Here is a 22763-nt window from a genome sequence, read left to right on the forward strand (position 1 = left end):
TTGCTTTAAAACCTTTGGGTCGGATTCTCTGTAACAAATCGCTGACCCAATCCGGCGTTAATGGGATTGAAAAATAACAAGTACGGTGACTTTTAAAGATCAGCGTACTATCCCTCCTATATACATACATCCCTCCTGTATACATACATACATCCCTCCTGTATACATACATACATCCCTCCTATATACATACATCCCTCCTGTATACACACCTCTGTCCTGTATTCTGCATCTAGGACATGAGGGCTCCACAGTTTGTAATGACTTTGGCAGATCAACGTCTATACACAGCGACAATATCACAATCTGAATTGTTTTGTTAAAACACCTTTTTTTCTGTAATAAGCGACGCTTTAACGGGAATCTCATCTTACCTTTTTTTTTTAAATATATATTTCTCCACACACAATATATAAATATATATTAAACGACATCGGATATTATTTGCCGTTGCATTTTTACTGTTCAGTGCATGGATTTACTGTTTACTGAGAAAAATGATGAAAGCAATAAATATTTGGCGCCTTGAAAGTTACAGTGGTCGCCAATGGATTCATTTTCAAAGCGTTGCGGCCTCCATTTTTGGGAATGACCTTCGCTCGGTGCGTTCTTGGTTGTCTGCGGCAGGAAGAGGGATAAAGCACTGATTCCATGCTTCATTTTCATTTTTTCATTTGACGGTATCTAATCGGAATCGGGGAGATTCTGGGTATTTGACGATCCTGATACAGATACATATATCCAGGAATAGACGATAAATACATTTATATAGTGTGTGTGTGTACACTATACTATAACTCGACGACAGAGTTATAAAGAACATAACTGTTCTTAAAAGATTGCGAACGAGACGCAGTTAGGTTATAATGGGCCAAAAGTGTGCACAGTACAGAAAAGATGGAGCATTGTCACATGTCATACAGCGGTTTGGCTGCAGAATAGGATTCTGGGTAGTGACATGCGAATGTAATCCACCTCTCTATATTAGAACAGGCAGCTCGTGTTGGTGTGACTGATGCATTTCGCTGCTCACAAACTGGCATGAAATCGAACATTGGAAGGTTATTCCTACGCGATCTCCCACATATCTGTCTTGTGATGCATCCTTCATTGTGCTGGAGAAGTTTACTCATTTGAATGGTGCCTAGTTCTTCACTAGCTGTTTTATAGTAGAAGAGCTTACAATCTAAGTGGTAAGTAGGAAGAACGTACAGAGACAGTAGGAAGGTGTTCTGGTAAGTGCGTCTGGGGGGGGGCACGGTCTCTGTATGGGGTGTATAGTACGTGCTTCTATTTTAGTTGGCAAATAGCTTCCTTTTTACATCTTGATAAATAAAAGGTAACTTGAAACTTTGGGTCATTTACTAAAGTGGTTCAAAAGCCAAAAGTTGGCAGAATGCTTGGACTCTTGTTTGCATTTGATAAGTGCCAGGGGATTCTTTGTTATACACAGCAAAGAGGCATGTCTCATACTGGGTTGGCTCTCTGGCAACAGAGGGGTTAACTGTTTAATGAAATCACGTCATTTAAAAGAAGAGATTTCTTCCTCTCTGTATTATACAATGCGATTTCTCCCATCCAACGTGTACCCGGGATTAGAATATTGCAGCCACACGGTTTCTGCTCACAGATGTCCGCGCTGGAAATATCGGGTGTTGATTGAGGCTGAGTTCCCGGTAGTCAAAGCGACGCATGCGCCACACACCACAGCCCTCTACGGGGCAGGTCCCAGTGGCCGTGTGTGTGGGCGCGCAAAGCGCTGTGATGCGTACGCTGACAGGGGAGACAAGATGCGGTCACGTGGGCAGCACGCAGCCAATGGCAGGGCAGATATGCCCCGTCATGGCCCGCTCTCCTACAGACCGCTCATCGCGGCTGTAGTCGCTGCACGCGCCACCGGGAGGACCAGGGCCGTAGCCTTAGGCTTTGGTCCCGCTGCGTGCGGCAGCGGACCACTAGCCCCTTTCCTGTAGTGTGGAGGTCCCCGCTGGCTCCTTACTACGTGGCTGACTGCGTGCTGTGACGCGTCAGCCGGCCGATGCTGCAAGCTCCTAGTGATTTGCAGCTCTGACGCGTCACGTGGTGCGGCAGTCAGCCAACGAGGGGAGGGAAGGAGCTACGGATGGGAGGCGGCTTGGGAGGGGAGCAGGGAAGGAGCTGCGGGGGGAAATGTGTGTGTATATGTGTGTGTGTGTGTGTGTATGTGTTGTGGGGGTGGTGGGGAGGGGGGTGGACGGCACCACGATCTCAGACCTGGCAAAGTTTTACCACGCCCCCCCTTCCCGCTCCGGCTCCCTACAGACCGCATATCGCGGTCAATTGCCTGTCAGCGCGCCGCCTGTCTGCAGTGCGGGCGCGCTGACTGAGGGAGCGGGGCCTTAGCCTTATACTGCGGTGTCACATAGGTAGCATCGCGCTGCAGAAGGGGCCGAAGACTCGCTAACTGCTGTGTGAGTTAAGTTGCAGGCAGAGCCTCTTCCTGACTTTCACATGGTTCTGGAAGGTCCTTGGTAGGTTGCAGACGGTTACAGGCGTCTGCTCTCGCTCCCGAGGAGTTAACTCATTAGGTATGGGGATGTCCTCAATAGTGATGTGATTCTCACTGCCATAGGGTTGCCAGGTGTCCGGTTTCCAACCGGACAGGCCGGTAATTCTGCTGTCTGTCCGATATAAAATTGGAGGTAATACCGGACACCTATGTGTCCGGTATTACCATTGTGGCAGAGGTGGCAAGCGTGAAGGCGGCTGGAAGCTGAGAGGGGGCGGGCCGTGGCCGGGAGCAGCCAGACGGACTCGGGTGCTGTCTCTGAGTAGAGGAGAGGACAGCGGGGGATGGAGCCCTCACCCCGGCGGCCCAGAGACAGGATGTGGGGTCAGAATGAGCACTGAAGGCCACCAGTAGACAGGCTGCTATGGCTGGGGGTCCCTAACCGTAGTGCCAACTTCCATATACAAGGAATAGCTGCTCTGCTTCCATTTTCAAATGCTTGGTTACGATACAGAGACGATTGTCGCCCGTTGTCACGGTAACTTATGACAGGTTGTAATTTACACCAAAATATATATAACTGGGTTGAACTGGTACGAGACTTAGATATGATAAAATATAATTTATTCCTTGATAAAGGTGAACACATGAGATATACAAATAACAGGCAAAATATGAACACTTACTTAAGATGGAAATGATGAAACAGTCATATCTGGACTGGCAGTTCATACAGCAATCTTCATAATCATCAAGACACGAAAGACAATAGCCATAGGCTGAGCCTGGTTCTTATACCATTATTTCCCATTGAACACAACCTAAACCCAGCCCCTCTCATAAATCTGTGGTGAAGTTGACAGTTTTCCTCAGAGTAAAACTCCTCCCACCCAAGGACATTTAAAAACTGCTTTTCCTATCTAAATAACTTAATAACTTCAGTTCAGTAATACTTACTGGCACGCGAGACATATTAATACATTCCGGCACGCGAGACGCTCCCAATGAGACTAAATATTACAGTGTAGTACTAAAATTAAGAGAGATATTAATATCTGGCTCTTAGTATCTGTTAAACCTCAGATGTCTGTAATCGTTAGTTGCGGCTCGGTCCCATGAATACACATATGTAGCTCTTAGCATGTTCAGCTGAGGACATCTCATAATATTCTTATATTTAATACGGTCACTCATTCTGATATCTCCTTGCGTAACCGCACCCCTGGCCCCCATCAATACATCCTTTGAAGCAGGGACCCCTGGGTAGTGGACATTTGTCACCTGGTGTTAGATTTCACACCCAATGCCCCAGACCTCCTGTCCTAGCTGTCTCCCAGCAATATATGTTAACATACACCAAACCCCCTCTGTACCTTTTCACACCCAAACTTCAATCAAGCCTTTTGAAGCCCAGATTTTTCTGAAAAGACACACCACATTTGTATTTTCTTAAACTGTAGCTCATTAACCCCTTAAGCCCCAGTGTGTGGTGCAGACACTGGCATAACACGATACATTTACACAGGGGAATAAACATTTGGATATTGAAGCAAGGCAAAACACATTACTGGACCTCAGTCCAGTTAACCCCTTGCTCCCCTGATGAGAGTAGAGGGTGGCCAAATGGGGTTGTAACCCCTTTATTCCCGGGCCAAATCCTCCCTCTCGTCACACCCGTGTCCCCTCCCGGATAAGAATAGGAGGCCACGGAGATGCACGGCTGCGGAACAATGAATCCTTTGGTTTCTGCCAACAAACCAAAAACAAAGTGCCCTCTGAAAGCAGGAGACGGAAAAGCGCCAGACGCAGGAGACATGTGGAGGATCCATATTCACATTCAATGCAGGCAAAATCAAGTGATACAAGAGGATACGTTTGCATGAGCACGGATCGTTTCCAGTGACACAAAGTAAAAGGCAGAAGTGACTTGCCGTCAGTTACAATGTTAACACAATATCTCCGCTTCAGCCTAAACATATTACTGCTTTCTAATGGTTCAGTGATAACATAGTACCATATGCATTAAGTTTATGTCCCAATTTATTATGCTTCTCCCAGAAATTGCCTGTAATGGCTAACTAATTGCACTATACACTTTAACTGTTAACATTTAATAAAATGTTGCAGCTAACTTATGGTACTGTACAAACTACATTTCTACATTTATGACCCCGTAAACTTTACCAGAATGTTCTTTCAACTTTTACTGCCCACTTCTCGCACTGTACAGTTTTGCTGTAAACATATTTTTGAAATGGTACCCATCACAAACAGGCATGCAATGAAAATACTGTCAAACAAAAAAAATAGATTTACCTTTGAGTATTTATAAATGAAAGCTAACATAATAGATTAAGTTACTACCTATGGAGAAGGTGACCAAGCCTCCAAATGTTTGTAGATTGTTGTGTGATGAATATAAATGATTATTATTATGGAATAATAGAGCATGCATTATCTAAAAGACCGCACTATTATTGGAAATAACCAGTTTGCAAAGTAACCTTCTGATTTGCTTTCTCTGTCACACACACAGACACAGACACGCACGCATCAATGATGTCTGAATGAGAAAAATCAACACATTATTAAATTACCAGAGACTCTCACAGCCACCACCAGTCTAAGGTCTTTCAAAACTAAAGCTGTCTCACGTTTTAATCTGGTCTGTAACTGTTACATACGCCCATAATATATATTATCTCTAACTGTGCATGCAATGTCTTGTATATAATGTATACCCTGTTCACTTATGTAACTATGTATTTGTAACCATGTATCTGTCATCTTAAGTCTGTGCCCAGGACATGCTTGAAAACGAGAGGTAACTCTCAATGCATTACTTCCTGGTAACACATTTTATAAATAAATAAATGCTTTGGCCCAGAACCTACAAATGTCACTGATTTGATTTCTTTGGTGGTTGACAAATTATCCAACACACCAAAGAGGACAAATTAAGTAATAGCCTCACTAATAAGGCAAGCTAATAAGGTGAATAAATACCTGTTGATTACCTGTGTAAAGCTTCATTCTATGTCCTGATCATTAAGTTTCGTCTGGTTTGAATCTTTCCAGCATGTGTTGAGTTTTGATCCAAATAACATGATCCTATATAGTGAATTCTTATAAAAAAAAAAAAAAAAGTGATGACATTGTGGAAATCCTATGCTCACCACCTGAATATGCTCAGTTCAGTCACTTTATCACCTATACCTTGGTCAAAGGAAGCAGGTATTTCAGATGTTGCAGTAAATCGGCTCTGCTGAATCATTTGGGTTGGTCACGATTGCCACACGGATATTCAAAGTAAAAATGAAACAGGAGAAAGGAACAAACCCATATTAGTCAAACTCTGTGTGTAATGTGGACACATACAATTTGAATATGCAAGTATGGGAAGTTCATGTAAAAAAAGAAATACATATACCGATTCAGAAGAGAAATAGAGATACTAGATAAAGAAGCCCTGTTTACATTACATGAAAAAAATACAAATGAACATTACTTTAAGCCTCAATGTATACCCGTGACCCGTCCTGGTAGTATTATACCTGTCCTGGTAGTATTAGCAGCTCTGTGGTGTGTAGTACTGCTGGTAGTATTATACCCGTCCTGGTAGTGTGTAGTACTGCTGGTAGTATTATACCCGTCCTGGTAGTATTATACCCGTCCTGGTAGTATTATACCCGTCCTGGTAGTGTGTAGTACTCCTGGTAGTATTATACCCGTCCTGGTAGTATTATACCCATCCTGGTAGTGTGTAGTACTCCTGGTAGTATTATACCCGTCCTGGTAGTGTGTAGTACTCCTGGTAGTATTATACCCGTCCTGGTAGTATTATACCTGTCCTGGTAGTATTTGACCCGTCCTGGCAGTGTGTAGTACTGCTGGTAGTATTATACCCGTCCTGGTAGTATTATACCCGTCCTGGTAGTGTGTAGTACTGCTGGTAGTATTATACCCGTCGTGGTAGTAATATACCCGTCCTGGTAGTATTATACCCGTCCTGGTAGTATTATACCCGTCCTGGTAGTATTATACCCGTCCTGGTAGTATTATACCCGTCCGGGTAGTATTATACCCGTCCTGGTAGTGTGTAGTACTGCTGGCAGTCAGATACTGTACATGGATACACTGTAGATCAGGGGTGCGTGCGCTAGCTTCCTGCGCTGCGCCCCCCACGTGTCGCAATACACTTACCCGCCAATGTCACCTTATCCGATTGTATCCACTACTAATTCCAGTTCCCATCACAAAGTCTGGTTATTTCTCTGGCCATATATTAGCACGTAATATTATACTGTTGGAGGGGGAGGGGGAGGGGGAGGGAGGAGGGTCTTCGTGTCCATTCAACTGCTTCATAAATACAGTAGACCAACCAATCAGGGTGACACTGCCTAGAAGAGACAGGGAATAGTTCCGTGGGCGCCTATAAAATTTTACCACTATAAAGGATATACGAAAACCAAGCCTGTTGGTTGTGAAGATTGTTGATCCTCACGGTGGGCTTGAAAACAAAGAGAAAGCACAACACATAGCGTAATACTGTTGAAACATTAAACGAACAACATATAAGACAACATATAACAGCTGAATACTGAAATGGTATTTTTAGGACAATAAAATCATTTAATAACAATTAATATTTACTATAATGCACAATTTGCATGGACATATAGATTTAAGCAATTAAAAATCTGAATAGGTGGTTCAACTGCTCCGTAGCACCAATGTTGATGATAGCAATGCCTACTCACCAGATGGAATAGGTTTGCAGGCAGTGGATATTTTAGAGAGTATCCCCTCTCATCTGTGTGCTGCTCTCTGCTTAGCTGGCGTCTCTGTCGGCTCGTGGGTGCAGCTCATCAGCAGGGACTCCTGCAGCTCCAGGAAGCACGTGCTGATGAGCTGCACCCTTAAATCTATATGTCCATGCAAATTGTGCATTATAGTAAATATTAATTGTTATTAAATGATTTTATTGTCCTAAAAATACCATTTCAGTATTCAGCTGTTATATGTTGTCTTATATGTTGTTTGTTTGTTTAATGTTTCAACAGTATTACGCTATGTGTTGTGCTTTCTCTTTGTTTTCAAGCCCACCGTGAGGATCAACAATCTTCACAACCAACAGGCTTGGTTTTCGTATATCCTTTATAGTGGTAAAATTTTATAGGCGCCCACGGAACTATTCCCTGTCCATACTGTTTTCCTGACCAGGGGGTCAGGCTTTGTGTCCTAGGCAGCCCCTTATGTATAGTTTTAATTAATATATAAGGTAATAGTTACTACACCACACACATTGCGGTTAGCGCTACCTGTTTTGTTGTTTACTACCTAGAAGAGAACCACACGGTCTTCCAATGGACCCCTCTAGTTACTTAATGAGGCAGCTATACTCGGTGTCAGAGCTCTGAGCCGGTGCTAATAACCTGTTGGCGATCCCCTTTGTCATTATCCATCATGGCGCCATCTGTGAAGGACACGTTGATGGCTAGTTAGCACAGTCAAGACCACTTAGTGTCCAGGACTAGACCTTATTCATGGAAAACATCCCAATTTGAAGTCTTCGTTTGAGCCTTAAAACAAACAGTGTGTTAAACTGAAAGGTTAATGTCGCTTCTAGTTGAAGCAGCAATTTGTCCCTATCAGCACCACCATTATTGGGCGGGGGACGGGTGCAATAAGGCATGCATCTGAAAGTAGCCAAACGATGGCCTATTTCCCTGACAGGTTGGGATTTGAACTCCTTGACGTTCCCAGGATTATTCAGCATTTTGCTGGTCTATGCAAGTGTAGGCGCTCCTGGAACATCCTGGAGGTCATGCAGACATGGCAAAGGCATCATGGGCACTGCATGAAGAACACCCAAGGGGTATTGGAGATCACTGATGGTATCACTGAGTGAGTCTGCTCTCAGAAACAGTGTGACACTTATTCCAGTGTGTATATTCTCTTAATTACATCTATAATCACTGACGAGGGTTTCATTAATTCAACATGAAAATTATACTAAAAGAGGCAAACCAAGCAGCATCAAAAAATAATAATAAATAAACCCCCCCCCCCCCCCCAGTTTCAATCAATCCTTCAGTCAGTGTAACTCAGCAGCTACAATGTGTCCTTATTTATTTATAAAACGTGTTACCAGGAAGTAATACATTGAGAGTTACCGCTCGTTTTCGCGTATGTCCTGGGCACAGAGTTATGATGACAAATACATGGTTACAAGTATATGGTAAAATTGGATAGCATAATAAACAACTCCTTGGCAAAAAAATAGCTTCATAGAAATCTCCAGTGCCTCCTTCATTGATTACAAATACATGGTTCCATTAATTGAACAGGAAATAGGTCAAGTTATAGTCAATTGAATGACCTAATTCAGGGGGGCGCAAACTTTTTTCCCTGCGCCCCCCTGCCGGCTGTCCCCTCACTCCCGCGCCCCCCCCAACCCCAACTTACCCTCGCACCGGCGTAATGACGTCACGTTGCCATAGCAACGTGACGTCACATGACCTCGCAGCGTCATTTTGATGCCGCGTTGCCATGGCGACGCCGGGAGGAAGCCGCCGGAGCCACGGGTAAGTATGGTTTACAGAGGCCCTGCAGCTCCCCCGGCACTTAATTTAAGTGCCTTCGGGAAGCGCACGGGGCCTCTGTAAACCCCGCGCCCCCCGTCGGCAGTCTCGCGCCCCCCCTGGGGGTCGCGCCCCACAGATTGCGCACCGCTGACCTAATTAGTAATGTTCAAGTATTTCACTGTTTCGGCGTAAGCAGGCACCTTCACTTCATCAGGGTGCCTTGTGTTACTAAGGTAACATTATCTATTGTTACAGTTTGCAGCTCAAACTGCTGGGAATATTGGCAACAAATTATCACAAACAGGAAAATGTTGCAAAGATCTTGCATTGCTGGGGAATAACAACCTGCTATAGAAATCACAGGATGCTCAGTATATTAAAGCTCATTAAAAATGGCATTAAGAGTTGGACTTTAAAAACAAATGTAAGTGTTATCTAATACTACAGAACCGATTCCTTTAAAGAAACACATCTGAGGGAAATTGCTGGGATTTCTCCTTTATAGGGGTGAAGAAGGAATTTTTGGGAGAAGCGTGTAACTGTATTCCCATATAAATTATATACAACTGGGAATGGATCGGAACTTGTAACTGCACCTGTATGTGGTAACTATGCAACCTACCTACTAGGCAAGAAAACATGTATGGAACTATGTAAACTGTTTGAAAATTGAAGGCAAACCTTCACCCCCCTCCAAACCCACCCACCCTTCCCTTTGTGCCATTAACCCCCCCCCCCCCCCTTGTTTTCCCCCTTTCTGCACCCCCCCCCTCAAACCAAGAAACTTAACATTATTTGTGCAAAAAAAAGGATTTTAGGGGCCAGCTGTATATAACATCCAGAACCTAGCGGGTTCTGGAGGAGGAGAAGGGATGGAACGTTCCCACTCTCATTAGAACGTTGTGTATCACAGGGCATTGTTGTTGCTAGGCAACAAGAAGCCGTCTCCTGGCAACGGGGACGCCTTGCCTGCCTCTCCCGGAAGTAGCCCACGTGGCTGCTGATTCCATGTGTTAGTTCCATGCTTTCTCTTCCCCCCTCCCCCCCCCACGCAGGTTATCGTGAGATCTCGTCATGTCACACGTAGCGGTATCTGCAGTGTTTAAAGAGCAGCTGGCATCGCTGTGCTTGGGCTCCTTCCCATGTGGCAGTGGGAGCTGGGTAATGAATGTCTCTGTCCTGTGTATTTATCTGCAGTTATTAGCTGGGTAATGAATGTCTCTGTCCTGTGTATTTATCTCCAGTTATTAGCTGGGTAATGAATGTCTCTGTCCTGTGTATCTATCTGCAGTTATTAGCTGGGTAATGAATGTCTCTGTCCTGTGTATCTATCTCCAGTTATTAGCTGGGTAATGATTGTCTCTGTCCTGTGTATCTATCTCCAGTTATTAGCTGGGTAATGAATGTCTCTGTCCTGTGTATCTATCTCCAGTTATTAGCTGGGTAATGAATGTCTCTGTCCTGTGTATCTATCTCCAGTTATTAGCTGGGTAATGAATGTCTCTGTCCTGTGTATCTATCTGCAGTTATTAGCTGGGTAATGAATGTCTCTGTCCTGTGTATCTATCTCCAGTTATTAGCTTGGTAATGAATGTCTCTGTCCTGTGTATCTATCTCCAGTTATTAGCTGGGTAATGAATGTCTCTGTCCTGTGTATCTATCTGCAGTTATTAGCTGGGTAATGAATGTCTCTGTCCTGTGTATCTATCTGCAGTTATTAGCTGGGTAATGAACGTCTCTGTCCTGTGTATCTATCTGCAGTTATTAGCTGGGTAATGAACGTCTCTGTCCTGTGTATCTATCTGCAGTTATTAGCTGGGTAATGAACGTCTCTGTCCTGTGTATCTATCTGCAGTTATTAGCTGGGTAATGAACGTCTCTGTCCTGTGTATCTATCTCCAGTTATTAGCTGGGTAGTGAATGTCTCTGTCCTGTGTATCTATCTCCAGTTATTAGCTGGGCAGTGAATGTCTCTGTCCTGTGTATCTATCTGCAGTTATTAGCTGGGCAGTGAATGTCTCTGTCCTGTGTATCTATCTCCAGTTATTAGCTGGGTAATGAATGTCTCTGTCCTGCGTATCCATCTGCAGTTATTAGCTGGGTAATGAATGTCTCTGTCCTGTGTATCTATCTGCAGTTATTAGCTGGGTAATGAATGTCTCTGTCCTGTGTATTTATCTCCAGTTGATATGCTGGGTAATGAATGTCTCTGTCCTGTGTATCTATCTGCAGTTATTAGCTGGGTAATGAATGTCTCTGTCCTGTGTATCTATCTGCAGTTATTAGCTGGGTAATGAATGTCTCTGTCCTGTGTATCTATCTGCAGTTATTAGCTGGGTAATGAATGTCTCTGTCCTGTGTATTTATCTCTAGTTATTAGCTGGGTAATGAATGTCTCTGTCCTGTGTATCTATCTCCAGTTATTAGCTGGGTAATGAATGTCTCTGTCCTGTGTATCTATCTCCAGTTATTAGCTGGGCAATGAATGTCTCTGTCCTGTGTATTCATCTGCAGTTATTAGCTGGGTAATGAATGTCTCTGTCCTGTGTATCTATCTGCAGTTATTAGCTGGGTAATGAATGTCTCTGTCCTGTGTATCTATCTGCAGTTATTAGCTGGGTAATGAATGTCTCTGTCCTGTGTATCTATCTCCAGTTATTAGCTGGGTAATGAATGTCTCTGTCCTGTGTATCTATCTGCAGTTATTAGCTGGGTAATGAATGTCTCTGCCCTATGTCTCTGCCCTGTGTATCTATCTCCAGTTATTAGCTGGGTAATGAATGTCTCTGCCCTGTGTATTTATCTCCAGTTATTAGCTGGGTAATGAATGTCTCTGTCCTGTGTATCTATCTCCAGTTATTAGCTGGGTAATGAATGTCTCTGTCCTGTGTATCTATCTGCAGTTATTAGCTGGGTAATGAATGTCTCTGCCCTGTGTATTTATCTCCAGTTATTAGCTGGGTAATGAATGTCTCTGTCCTGTGTATCTATCTCCAGTTATTAGCTGGGTAATGAATGTCTCTGTCCTGTGTATCTATCTGCAGTTATTAGCTGGGTAATGAATGTCTCTGTCCTGTGTATCTATCTGCAGTTATTAGCTGGGTAATGAATGTCTCTTGTCCTGTGTATCTATCTGCAGTTATTAGCTGGGTAATGAATGTCTCTTGTCCTGTGTATCTATCTGCAGTTATTAGCTGGGTAATGAGTGTCTCTGTCCTGTGTATCTATCTGCAGTTATTAGCTGGGTAATGAGTGTCTCTGTCCTGTGTATCTATCTGCAGTTATTAGCTGGGTAATGAGTGTCTCTGTCCTGTGTATCTATCTGCAGTTATTAGCTGGGTAATGAGTGTCTCTGTCCTGTGTATCTATCTGCAGTTATTAGCTGGGTAATGAATGTCTCTGTCCTGTGTATCTATCTGCAGTTATTAGCTGGGTAATGAATGTCTCTGTCCTGTGTATCTATCTGCAGTTATTAGCTGGGTAATGAATGTCTCTGTCCTGTGTATCTATCTGCAGTTATTAGCTGGGTAATGAATGTCTCTGTCCTGTGTATCTATCTGCAGTTATTAGCTGGGTAATGAATGTCTCTGTCCTGTGTATCTATCTGCAGTTATTAGCTGGGTAATGAATGTCTCTGTCCTGTGTATCTATCTGCAGTTATTAGCTGGGTAATGAATGTCTCTGTCCTGTGTATCTATCTGCAGTTATTAGCTGGGTAATGAATGTCTCTGTCCTGTGTATCTATCTGCAGTTATTAGCTGGGTAATGAATGTCTCTGTCCTGTGTATCTATCTGCAGTTATTAGCTGGGTAATGAATGTCTCTGTCCTGTGTATCTATCTCCAGTTATTAGCTGGGTAATGAATGTCTCTGTCCTGTGTATCTATCTCCAGTTATTAGCTGGGTAATGAATGTCTCTGTCCTGTGTGTCTAACAACCCAGCTAATAACTGCAGATAATGTCTCCGTGCTCTAAACCTTTTCTTAAAATCAAGTGAAGACGATTTCTATTCTATTTTAGTTTTTTTTTGTATTGTTTACCAAAACTTTATTTTCTTAAAACCAATTAATCCCTTTCATGAAAATCAATGTCCTGACCTAATATTATTATTTTTATTATTATTATATATTATTTTTATGTTTAGGTGCAGGGAAGAGGTTTACATATCCCAAATCCATCTTTGAGGCATCTGAAATTCATGAAACAAATAATATAAATAAATATTATAATAAAGATATAGAATAAAGATGCACCAGTTGCAACCTTTTAGCAGATGCCACTTAAGTGTGATATTAAACCAACACTTCTAGTTTTCCTTCTGAACCCCCCACAACCCCAGGTTTCTGTCACAACCAAGCAACATTGATTATTAAATATAAAAACTTATATGGCCAGTGGTTCATGCAGAGAGGGATGGGAACCCTTTTGTTAAGTGATACTGTTGGCATGTAAATAAAGTAGTGGTACTGAAACTCCATGATCCTTAGTACCATTACACTTGGGCCACCAGGTTACCTTGTAGCTACCTAACTGGACACTTGTGATGCTGTAATTTGCTCCAGAACAAGTCCCGGTTGAAATCTCGAAAGACTGCATCTTCAGATACGTATTGGGAAAGTGACGATCCAGAAGAGGAAAGTTTGGATGCTCTGAAAGGACTTCTGAGGTGTGAGCTCTCCCCCTGGGCGCTGGAGGACAGCTGGAGCTCTGAGGCTCAGCATCTGAGGGACCTCGCAGTTAAATGTCCTGAACTTATCAATGACAAGTTCATCTTTTCATACTTTAAATCTTTGAGGGTGGTGGATAAAGAGGTGAGTTTGAGGGTCTTATATAAGTGCGGGATGTGGGTCTTGCGACCTGTGAAATTTCAGCACATCAGTTATCCCAATTGAATTTAACTAGATCACCTTCTTACACACAAGTGTTCCTATAGTGCCTTCTATAGTATCCCATTTAACAGACGTTGTCCTCATACACTGCAATGGCACTATGTATGTATATTTGTATTGTATTGTATGTCTTTATTTATATAGCACCATAAATATACATAGTGCTTCACAGCAGTAATACATGTTGTAATCATATAAATAACAAATAATATAAATAACAGATAATATAAATAACAGGTCATGGGAATAAGTGCTTCAGACATAAAAGTAACATTAAGGAAGAGGAGTCCCTACTCCGAGGAGCTTACAATCTAATTGGTAGGTAGGGGAACGTACAGAGACAGTAGGAGGGAGTTCTGGTAAGTGCGTCTGCAGGGGGCCAAGCTTTATGTATCATGTGTCCAGTATTATCCACAGTGCTATTCATATGCTTCTTTAAGCAAGTGTGTCTTAAGGTGGGTCTTAAAGGGGGATAGAGAGGGTGCTAGTCAGGTATTGAGGGGAAGGGCATTCCAGAGGTGCGGGGCAATCTATATATTTGTATTTATATAGCGCCCACAGTCTGCTCAGGGCTTTTTCAAACGAGACAATACAATACAGAGAAATGTAATACAAGTGCAGCAAACAAGATCAGACAATAGGAAAAGAAATCCCTGCCCCTGAGAGCTTGCAATCTATGTGCCCCACCCTACCCAAACTAAAGGGTTAATAAGTGCCCCCAAATATCACACATTAGGTCATTGCCTCTTCAGGGCGGTTTATAAGAATATTAAAATGTACATGTTCAGTTATGGCGCTTTACAAAATGACCTTACATTCACCGCGTTAATATTGAAGCAGGAAGTCTATGATACATTAAATCTAAATCGTGCTTTTCGTATTCCTTGTATAGTAAACAGTTCTGATTGGCCGAATGAACCTCCTCTAGCCAGCGATGGTTCTGTGGGTGAGGAGATAAACACCTAAGGACCACTTCTCGTGTGTTAAAGTCTCTGTATATTTGCTTAGCTGTTAATTTTCTCCTATCCACTTTGTCTTTTAATAAAACATCACTTGTGCATCTGCACGTCGCAGACAGGTCTGCAACCCTGCCCTTCCCCATTATCCCTTAGCATACAGAGCTTCCATTGCAGCCAGGGATTCTGGGTAATGGCATGCAAATGAGCACAGTGTCACTCTTTACTTATCCATTTTAACACGGAGCCCTGTAAGCTGACGCGTGCCGCATTGCACAGCTTTTCAGCACAGCCTTGGTTAAAGAAGTGCAGAGCCAGTAACCCTGCTCACAGACAGCTTTCTCCACCTTTTCGGTCTCAGCAGTGCGAGGTTGGTTGCTGGCTATATAACATGAAGCTGGTACGCGGTTATAACCCGACATTAAAAAGGTTATGGTGGGTAAATAAAAGGGACAGAACCCCTCCGCCGTACCGTGTGCACTAAATAAAAATACCTCTTGTGGTGCGTTTGCACGTCAGACAAGTCTGCAGCCCCTGTCCTTCCCCATTATCCCTTAGCAAACCGCGCTTCCACTGCGGCCTCTCCTCTTCTAAATCTAATGCTTCTCTCTCCCTGACGCAGGTCAATGAAGTGGATGAAAATTTGCTGAGATTCCAAAACTTAGAAGAACTCGTGTTAAGTGCAAACAAAATAAGGACACTACATTCCTCCAGTCTTCCTCGGAAACTGAAGGTGCGCGCACGGGTGTTTGTGATGTCTCCGACGCGCACAGTGTTTTGCCGCCGAGCATGCTGGGATACGCGGAAACACATTGTTTGAAGGGGATTCGGCGTAACGCCCGTCGCGTCTTCTCTTGCAGGTGCTGGAGCTCTGTTCAAATCAAATCTCCAGCTTGAAGGACCTAAGTGCAAACCCACCTCCCAGGCTACAGCACTTAGGCCTGTCCTACAACCGGATCTGCTGCTCCTCCGAGAACATATACCTGACTGCGCGTTTCTGGTGGGTATATGTGCCGGCGGCCGCAGGGAATATTGCACGCGCGCGCTGCAGCATGGGGTTTGCTGGGCGCTCCCCGGGCGGGTGCTGCAGCTTTAATAACCAGTGTGCGCTTAATAAAACAATTTGGTTATTGAAAACGGTCAATGTTTCGGTGTTTCACAGGACCCTGTCCTGGGCAAGGTGTGAAACGCCAAAACGTCCTTGTTCCTGTCCTGATGAAGGTGTGAACAGAGGGATTTATTAAGCATGCAAGGCCTCTGTGCGGCGTGTTTTATACAGGATCTGCGTGTTATATACAGGATCTGCGTGTTATATACAGGATCTGCCAATTCACAGAGCAGTGTTTTTTTTGTTTTTTTTAAACCATGTGAAATTGAACATCCGAATCACTCACATCCACACACTTATATTAAAATAAGGGTACTCAATTCCAGTCCTCAAGCCCCCCGCCCCCCAAACAGGTCAGGTGTTCAGGATATCCCAGCTTTAGCACAGGTGGCTCAATCAGAGGCTGAGCCTCTGATTGAGCCACCTGTGCTGAAGCAGACTGGGCCTCTGAACCATCTTTGCTGAAGGAGGGACTGATTGAGCCACTTGTGCTGAAGAAGAGATATCCTGAAAACCTGACCTGTTGGGGGGGGGGGGGGGATTGAGCACCCCTGGATAAGAAGCTCTCTGGGGCAGACACTCCTAATATTTACTCCTGTTAGACGCATTGTCTCCTTTTGCTGCGTATTTCTGCTGTGCAGCACTGTGTATATGGATGGCGCATTAGACAAAGATATGGCCTAAATGTGGCCCCCAGACTCTGCTCCTGCTAATTTCCTACTAGTTGCTTAAGTAGCTAAATGCGATTTTCACACTGAAACTCACTTGTATATTAAGCCAGGAGTGTGTGCAAAGTGGGGGGCGCAAGATTTTTCTGGGGGGGCGCGGCGGTTGCAGAGGCCCGCGCTTTTCCCCCATGGAATTTAAATTAAATGCCGGGGGATCGCGTGAGGCCTCTGCCGCATCTCCTACCTTGTCTTCGGCAATGCGCGTCAAATTACCCCGCGTGTCATTTGACGCTGGATTTTAGGTAAGGGGGGGAGGGGTGCGAGTACAGGGGCTGGCAGGCAGGGGGGTTGCAGCAAGTTTGCGCACCCCTTTTTAAGCTGATGCAAATGGTATAGATGTTATACATACTTTCAAACTGTTCATAATTTGTCTTTAAATGTATCTAAAATGACATTACAATAAGCTTGTGGCCCATCTACTCCTAACTGCTTTCTGATCTCCCCCCTATGGAGAACTAGAGACAGGGTGGCCCAATGCTACATCCAATTGTCAAAACATATATGGTAATAAGTATAAAGTTTAAATATTTCAATAATAATATTTTCTTGGTTATTTATTCTGATCTTCCCCCTATGGAGAGTTGGTTGAAGAGCCAGTCTGCATCCCCATGTAATTAGTGTTATCTGCCAAATCCTGTATGGTTTAAAAAATATATATTTAAACAATCAGTTCTGTTGTATTAGATAATTCGGTGTGCATTTTTTTAAACTCCTAATGCTATTCTTAATGATTTATTAATGTACTGATCATCCTTTGGTTGCTACAGCAACCACATAGAAAGTCTTACCCACTTTCTCTTTTGAAACAGGCTGTCACACACACCTTTTTTGAGCTGTGCCCTTTAGGAACAAAGTATCACAAACAGATCTGTTACTGTGTTCCAAAAAGCAGACTGTCTATTACTCATAAAGCTGTAACAATAATGTGTTACACTTCGTAACATAATGTTCCATATCAGCTGCAGCATTTCACTGACTGCAGCACAAAGTTAGAAGGCGGCCATTTGGTTAGGCGCACAATCAGGATTTTGACAGATTTGTAACAGGAGCAGCAAAGGATTGCCAGCTTAGATAAGAATGTAGAATGATACATTGTCACAGGCTTTACATATAAAAAGGAGGGAGGAAAAAGGCGGGTGTAGCATTGCCGCTTCCCGTATGCTTGAATCACCTTCTAACCAACGTCTCTCCTTCTCTCCCAGGCCCAACTTGCTTTCTCTTGACCTGAGTTTCAATGACCTCAATGACCTCTTTGACCTGGTCCCCAGACTGTCCACTTTGCAGCAGCTCCGGATACTCGTGCTGCAGGGTAACCCCCTGACCTTTACCACCGCTTACCGCGGTTACACCATCGACCTCCTCCCTACGCTGTGCGTATTGGATGACGCGCCCATACTACCGGATGAGAAGCATCAGTTCAGCGGACTATCCAGAAAGCAAGGTGAGTCCGTGGCCTGTGGTGTCTGAGTCCGTGGCCTGTGGTGTCTGAGTCTGTGGCCTGTGGTGTCTGTGTCCGTGGCCTGTGGTGTCTGAGTCTGTGGCCTGTGGTGTCTGAGTCCGTGGCCTGTGGTGTCTGAGTCTGTGGCCTGTGGTGTCTGAGTCTGTGGCCTGTGGTGTCTGAGTCTGTGGCCTGTGGTGTCTGAGTCTGTGGCCTGTGGTGTCTGAGTCTGTGGCCTGTGGTGTCTGAGTCCGTGGCCTGTGGTGTCTGAGTCTGTGGCCTCGCAATGCCTTTTATTTACACTTGGACTTTCTTTTTGAAGGAGCAGCTCCACTTACTAATTTTTTACAGCACTGTTTATCTCCAGGGACCCCCTTCCCCGGCTTGTGAGATACACCAGTGACGTTACTGGGTTTAAATCTGCCCAGGAGAGGTGTAGGGGGTGATGGGGAGGAGGAGAGGGGTAGGGGGTGATGGGGAGGAGAGATGTAGGGGGCGATGGGGAGGAGAGATGTAGGGGGTGATGGGGAGAGGTGTAGGGGATGATGGGGAGGAGGAGAGGGGTAGGGGGTGATGGGGAAGAGGATAGGTGTAGGGGGCGATGGGGAGGAGAGGTGCAGGGGGCGATGGGGAGGAGGAGAAGTGTATGGGGCAATGTGGAGGAGGAGAGGTGTAGGGGGCGATGGGGAGGAGGAGAGGTGTAGGGGGCAATGGGAAGGAGGAGAGGTGTAGGGGGCGATGGGGAGGAGGAGAGGTGTAGGGGGCGATGGGGAGGAGGAGAGGTGTAGGGGGCAATGGGGAGGAGAGGTGTAGGGGGCAATGGGGAGGAGGAGAGGTGTAGGGGGCGATGGGGAGGAGGAGAGGTGTAGGGGGCGATGAGGAGGAGGAGAGGTGTAGGGGGCGATGAGGAGGAGGAGAGGTGTAGGGGGCGATGGAGAGGTGTAGGGGTGATGGGGAGGAGGAGAGGTGTAGGGGGCGATGGGGAGGAGGAGAGGTGTAGGGGGCGATGGGGAGGAGGAGAGGTGTAGGGGGCGATGGGGAGGAGGAGAGGTGTAGGTGGCGATGGGGAGGAGGAGAGGTGTAGGGGGCGATGGGGAGGAGGAGAGGTGTAGGGGGCGATGGGGAGGAGGAGAGGTGTAGGGGGCGATGGGGAGGAGGAGAGGTGTAGGGGGCGATGGGGAGGAGGAGAGGTGTAGGGGGCGATGGGGAGGAGGAGAGGTGTAGGGGGCGATGGGGAGGAGGAGAGGTGTAGGGGGCGATGGGGAGGAGGAGAGGTGTAGGGGGCGATGGGGAGGAGGAGAGGTGTAGGGGGCGATGGGGAGGAGGAGAGGTGTAGGGGGCGATGGGGAGGAGGAGAGGTGTAGGGGGCGATGGGGAGGAGGAGAGGTGTAGGGGGCGATGGGGAGGAGGAGAGGTGTAGGGGGCGATGGGGAGGAGGAGAGGTGTAGGGGGCGATGGGGAGGAGGAGAGGTGTAGGGGGCGATGGGGAGGAGGAGAGGTGTAGGGGGCGATGGGGAGGAGGAGAGGTGTAGGGGGCGATGGGGAGGAGGAGAGGTGTAGGGGGCGATGGGGAGGAGGAGAGGTGTAGGGGGCGATGGGGAGGAGGAGAGGTGTAGGGGGCGATGGGGAGGAGGAGAGGTGTAGGGGGCGATGGGGAGGAGGAGAGGTGTAGGGGGCGATGGGGAGGAGGAGAGGTGTAGGGGGCGATGGGGAGGAGGAGAGGTGTAGGGGGCGATGGGGAGGAGGAGAGGTGTAGGGGGCGATGGGGAGGAGGAGAGGTGTAGGGGGCGATGGGGAGGAGGAGAGGTGTAGGGGGCGATGGGGAGGAGGAGAGGTGTAGGGGGCGATGGGGAGGAGGAGAGGTGTAGGGGACGATGGGGAGGAGTGTTTAATAACCTTTAAGATCTGCTATATCAGCGTACGTTACGCCGAGTGCAGCAGTCAGCAATTCTGAAACGGAAGAACAAAGATAGAGACAAGAAGCCGTCCAAATATTGTAACAAATTCCGGGTGATCCCGCTAGTATCTTATATATTTCTCGCTCAATCCCCATGAAAATGTGCACAATTATCGGTCTGTTATCTTCTGTAAATGAAAACTATATAATAAGCACAATGTAGACAATCAACTGATAACTAAATTGATGTCACTGCTTTATGTCAACATGTACCAGGTGCACTGCGGGAGGTGCGTGCTCATTACACGAGAAATGGGAGTTTTTCCTTCGTAGCTCGTAAATGTGTTAAACTGGCGTAATCTAATCTGAAACACTAAGGTTACTATAACGTGTGTACAAAATGTGCATACAAAATCCCCTCATGCTGCTGCTGAAACGCGCGCCCGAAGACGAGAACGCCACTGATTACACGACGCGTTGATCCATACTTGAAAATGAGAGGTATGTATTACTTCCTGGTAAAACATTTTATAAATAAATAAAACTGTTCCCAATCTGGAACAGTACGTTGTTTCATGAATCCGTTTTTTTCAGTCCTCCCGGCGTCCATCCATTATCAGGAAACATTTTATACACCATCATTATTGCTCTGTCTCAAGCACTTTATAACGTGCTTATCTTCGTCGCGAAACACCATTTATGTAACTAGGCACTTGATGAGGTCATCACGCCGTCACCAATTCCAACGAATATTTATTAATTATCAAATCATTTGTAAATGTAATCTACTGTAAAGACCTATAATTACTCACATTTTCAATTTCTGAACAGTGTGTGTGTATATGTTTGTGTGTGTGTGTGTGTGTGTGTGTGTGTGTGTGTGTGTATATATATATATATATATATATATATATATATATATATATATATATATATATATATATATATATATATGTATGTGTAAATACAACTGTATGCTCATCTGCATGTCTTAGGCAGGTCTGCAACCCCGCCTTTCCCCATTATAACCCAGCACACAGCACTTCCACTGCAGCAAGGGATTCTGGGAAATGACATGCAAATGAGCACACAGTGCCACTTTTTGCTTCAAAAACCATTTTTAACATGGTTCCCTTAGATGTACACACCAGTTTAAAATATATATATATATATATATAATTAGATGTTCACACCAGTTTAATAAAAGTGACCAGAGCAGATGCTGCAAATAATACAATGTGCAAAATGATATATTGAAGGGATTTTCTGCCTTGTAGGGGTTCTCGAGAACACAGCACAGTTCCTTGTGAACATTGAGAAACTACAAGGCGTTCCAGACCCAATCCAGGCTTTAGAACAAGAAACCCTAGCAGAATATCCAGTCGTCACATATAATTACTGTGTGACTTATGAATTCATCGAGGACCAGAAAAGCAGAGAGCTGGGAGATGCTCAGGTACCATTTTAAATAAGGTGTTTTGTTTTCGGATCCTATTTCACTGTAACTATGCCAGCGCATACTGTGACACACTGCAGGACTGATGCAGGAACCCTTTCCCCCACGCTTGCCGTGTAGGGTTATTCAAATAACTAGATACAAAAATTCTTGCTAGCCCAATTCTGCGTGCAACTTCATTAACAAAAGCCTGAAAGCTCAATGTTTGGTTAGCAACTCCCACGCCATGTCAGCGATATTCCTTGCAGTGTCCGCAAGCAAACAACGTCCTGTAGATGTCGCTGTTGACCATGAGATTGTAACCCCATATAGATCTTCTTTATTCTCCTCTTCTGATGAACAGACCCAAAAAGATTAGCAGGAGTCACTTGTTTCATCATCACTGGACAATGCAGCTACCCACTTTGTATCTGTGCAAGGCACATTGTATCTGCTGGGCCTCTGCCGCTTAACTTGAAGAATCCTGTATTGTGAATTCTCTTTATCTTGTAGTCTCTAAATCTACAACACGCTTCCTTCCACATTGGTAACATGTTCCCTAAACATTATGCTCTATAGGAGTCTTTTTAGTTTGCTTTGTATTAATCAGCTTAGAGCTACATAATTAGTTTGAATATGCTCTGTTTGTGACCAGTGCACATTTTTGGCTCTGTTTTGCAGTCATAATGCACTCTCCAAATCTAAAAATACAATTGTTGCTTGATCACATGTTAACATTTAAACACTTGCTTGCTAGCATGAGCTGCGTTTTCCCTTTGCGTTGACACTAATAAATATATATTGAACATGTTTCAATGTACATACAGTATGTACTTTGTGTTGATTTTGACAACTTTAGCCTATGATGCTTCTAAGAGACGTTAGGGATACAATCTCCCCCTGGAAATAATCTATTGTTTGTTTGTTCACTTTTTGTTGTGTGGTCCTTAGCTTCATTTGTCCATCAGCGCTTAACTTCCTGAACCTCACGTCTGCCCCAGGACAGCTGCCGGCATCATTACCACAAGTCCATCGCCGTGTATTACAATGGCAGGAATGTGTTTCCTTGTATTGTCATTTACCCAAGAATCCCATTTGACAGTTATGTCTTAAGGGGCTTATTTTATAGCCACCGAAGTGGACGAAATTTACTTGATTTGGCCTTTTTGGCGCATATAGAATAAGCCCCTTCACTGATGTATACCTCCCGGACCAAAGAGAGAGAAGGGGGTAGGGGG

General features: G+C 44.9%; 1 protein-coding gene across 1 annotated transcript in view; it reads left to right on the forward strand.

Annotated features, from left to right (window-relative positions):
- Positions 1 to 22763, forward strand: part of LRRC43 (leucine rich repeat containing 43) — a 41577-nt gene that overhangs the window by 5814 nt on the left and 13000 nt on the right. The window contains exons 2-7 of the mRNA XM_075569214.1: positions 10131 to 10236; positions 13637 to 13885; positions 15542 to 15652; positions 15780 to 15919; positions 17958 to 18196; positions 21368 to 21546. Coding sequence (XP_075425329.1) covers positions 10150 to 10236; positions 13637 to 13885; positions 15542 to 15652; positions 15780 to 15919; positions 17958 to 18196; positions 21368 to 21546 — 1005 coding nt within the window. The 5' untranslated portion in view covers positions 10131 to 10149. The remainder of the gene's footprint in view (positions 1 to 10130; positions 10237 to 13636; positions 13886 to 15541; positions 15653 to 15779; positions 15920 to 17957; positions 18197 to 21367; positions 21547 to 22763) is intronic.

This window comes from Ascaphus truei, chromosome 13, assembly GCF_040206685.1.
Source record: "Ascaphus truei isolate aAscTru1 chromosome 13, aAscTru1.hap1, whole genome shotgun sequence".
NCBI lineage: Eukaryota > Metazoa > Chordata > Amphibia > Anura > Ascaphidae > Ascaphus > Ascaphus truei.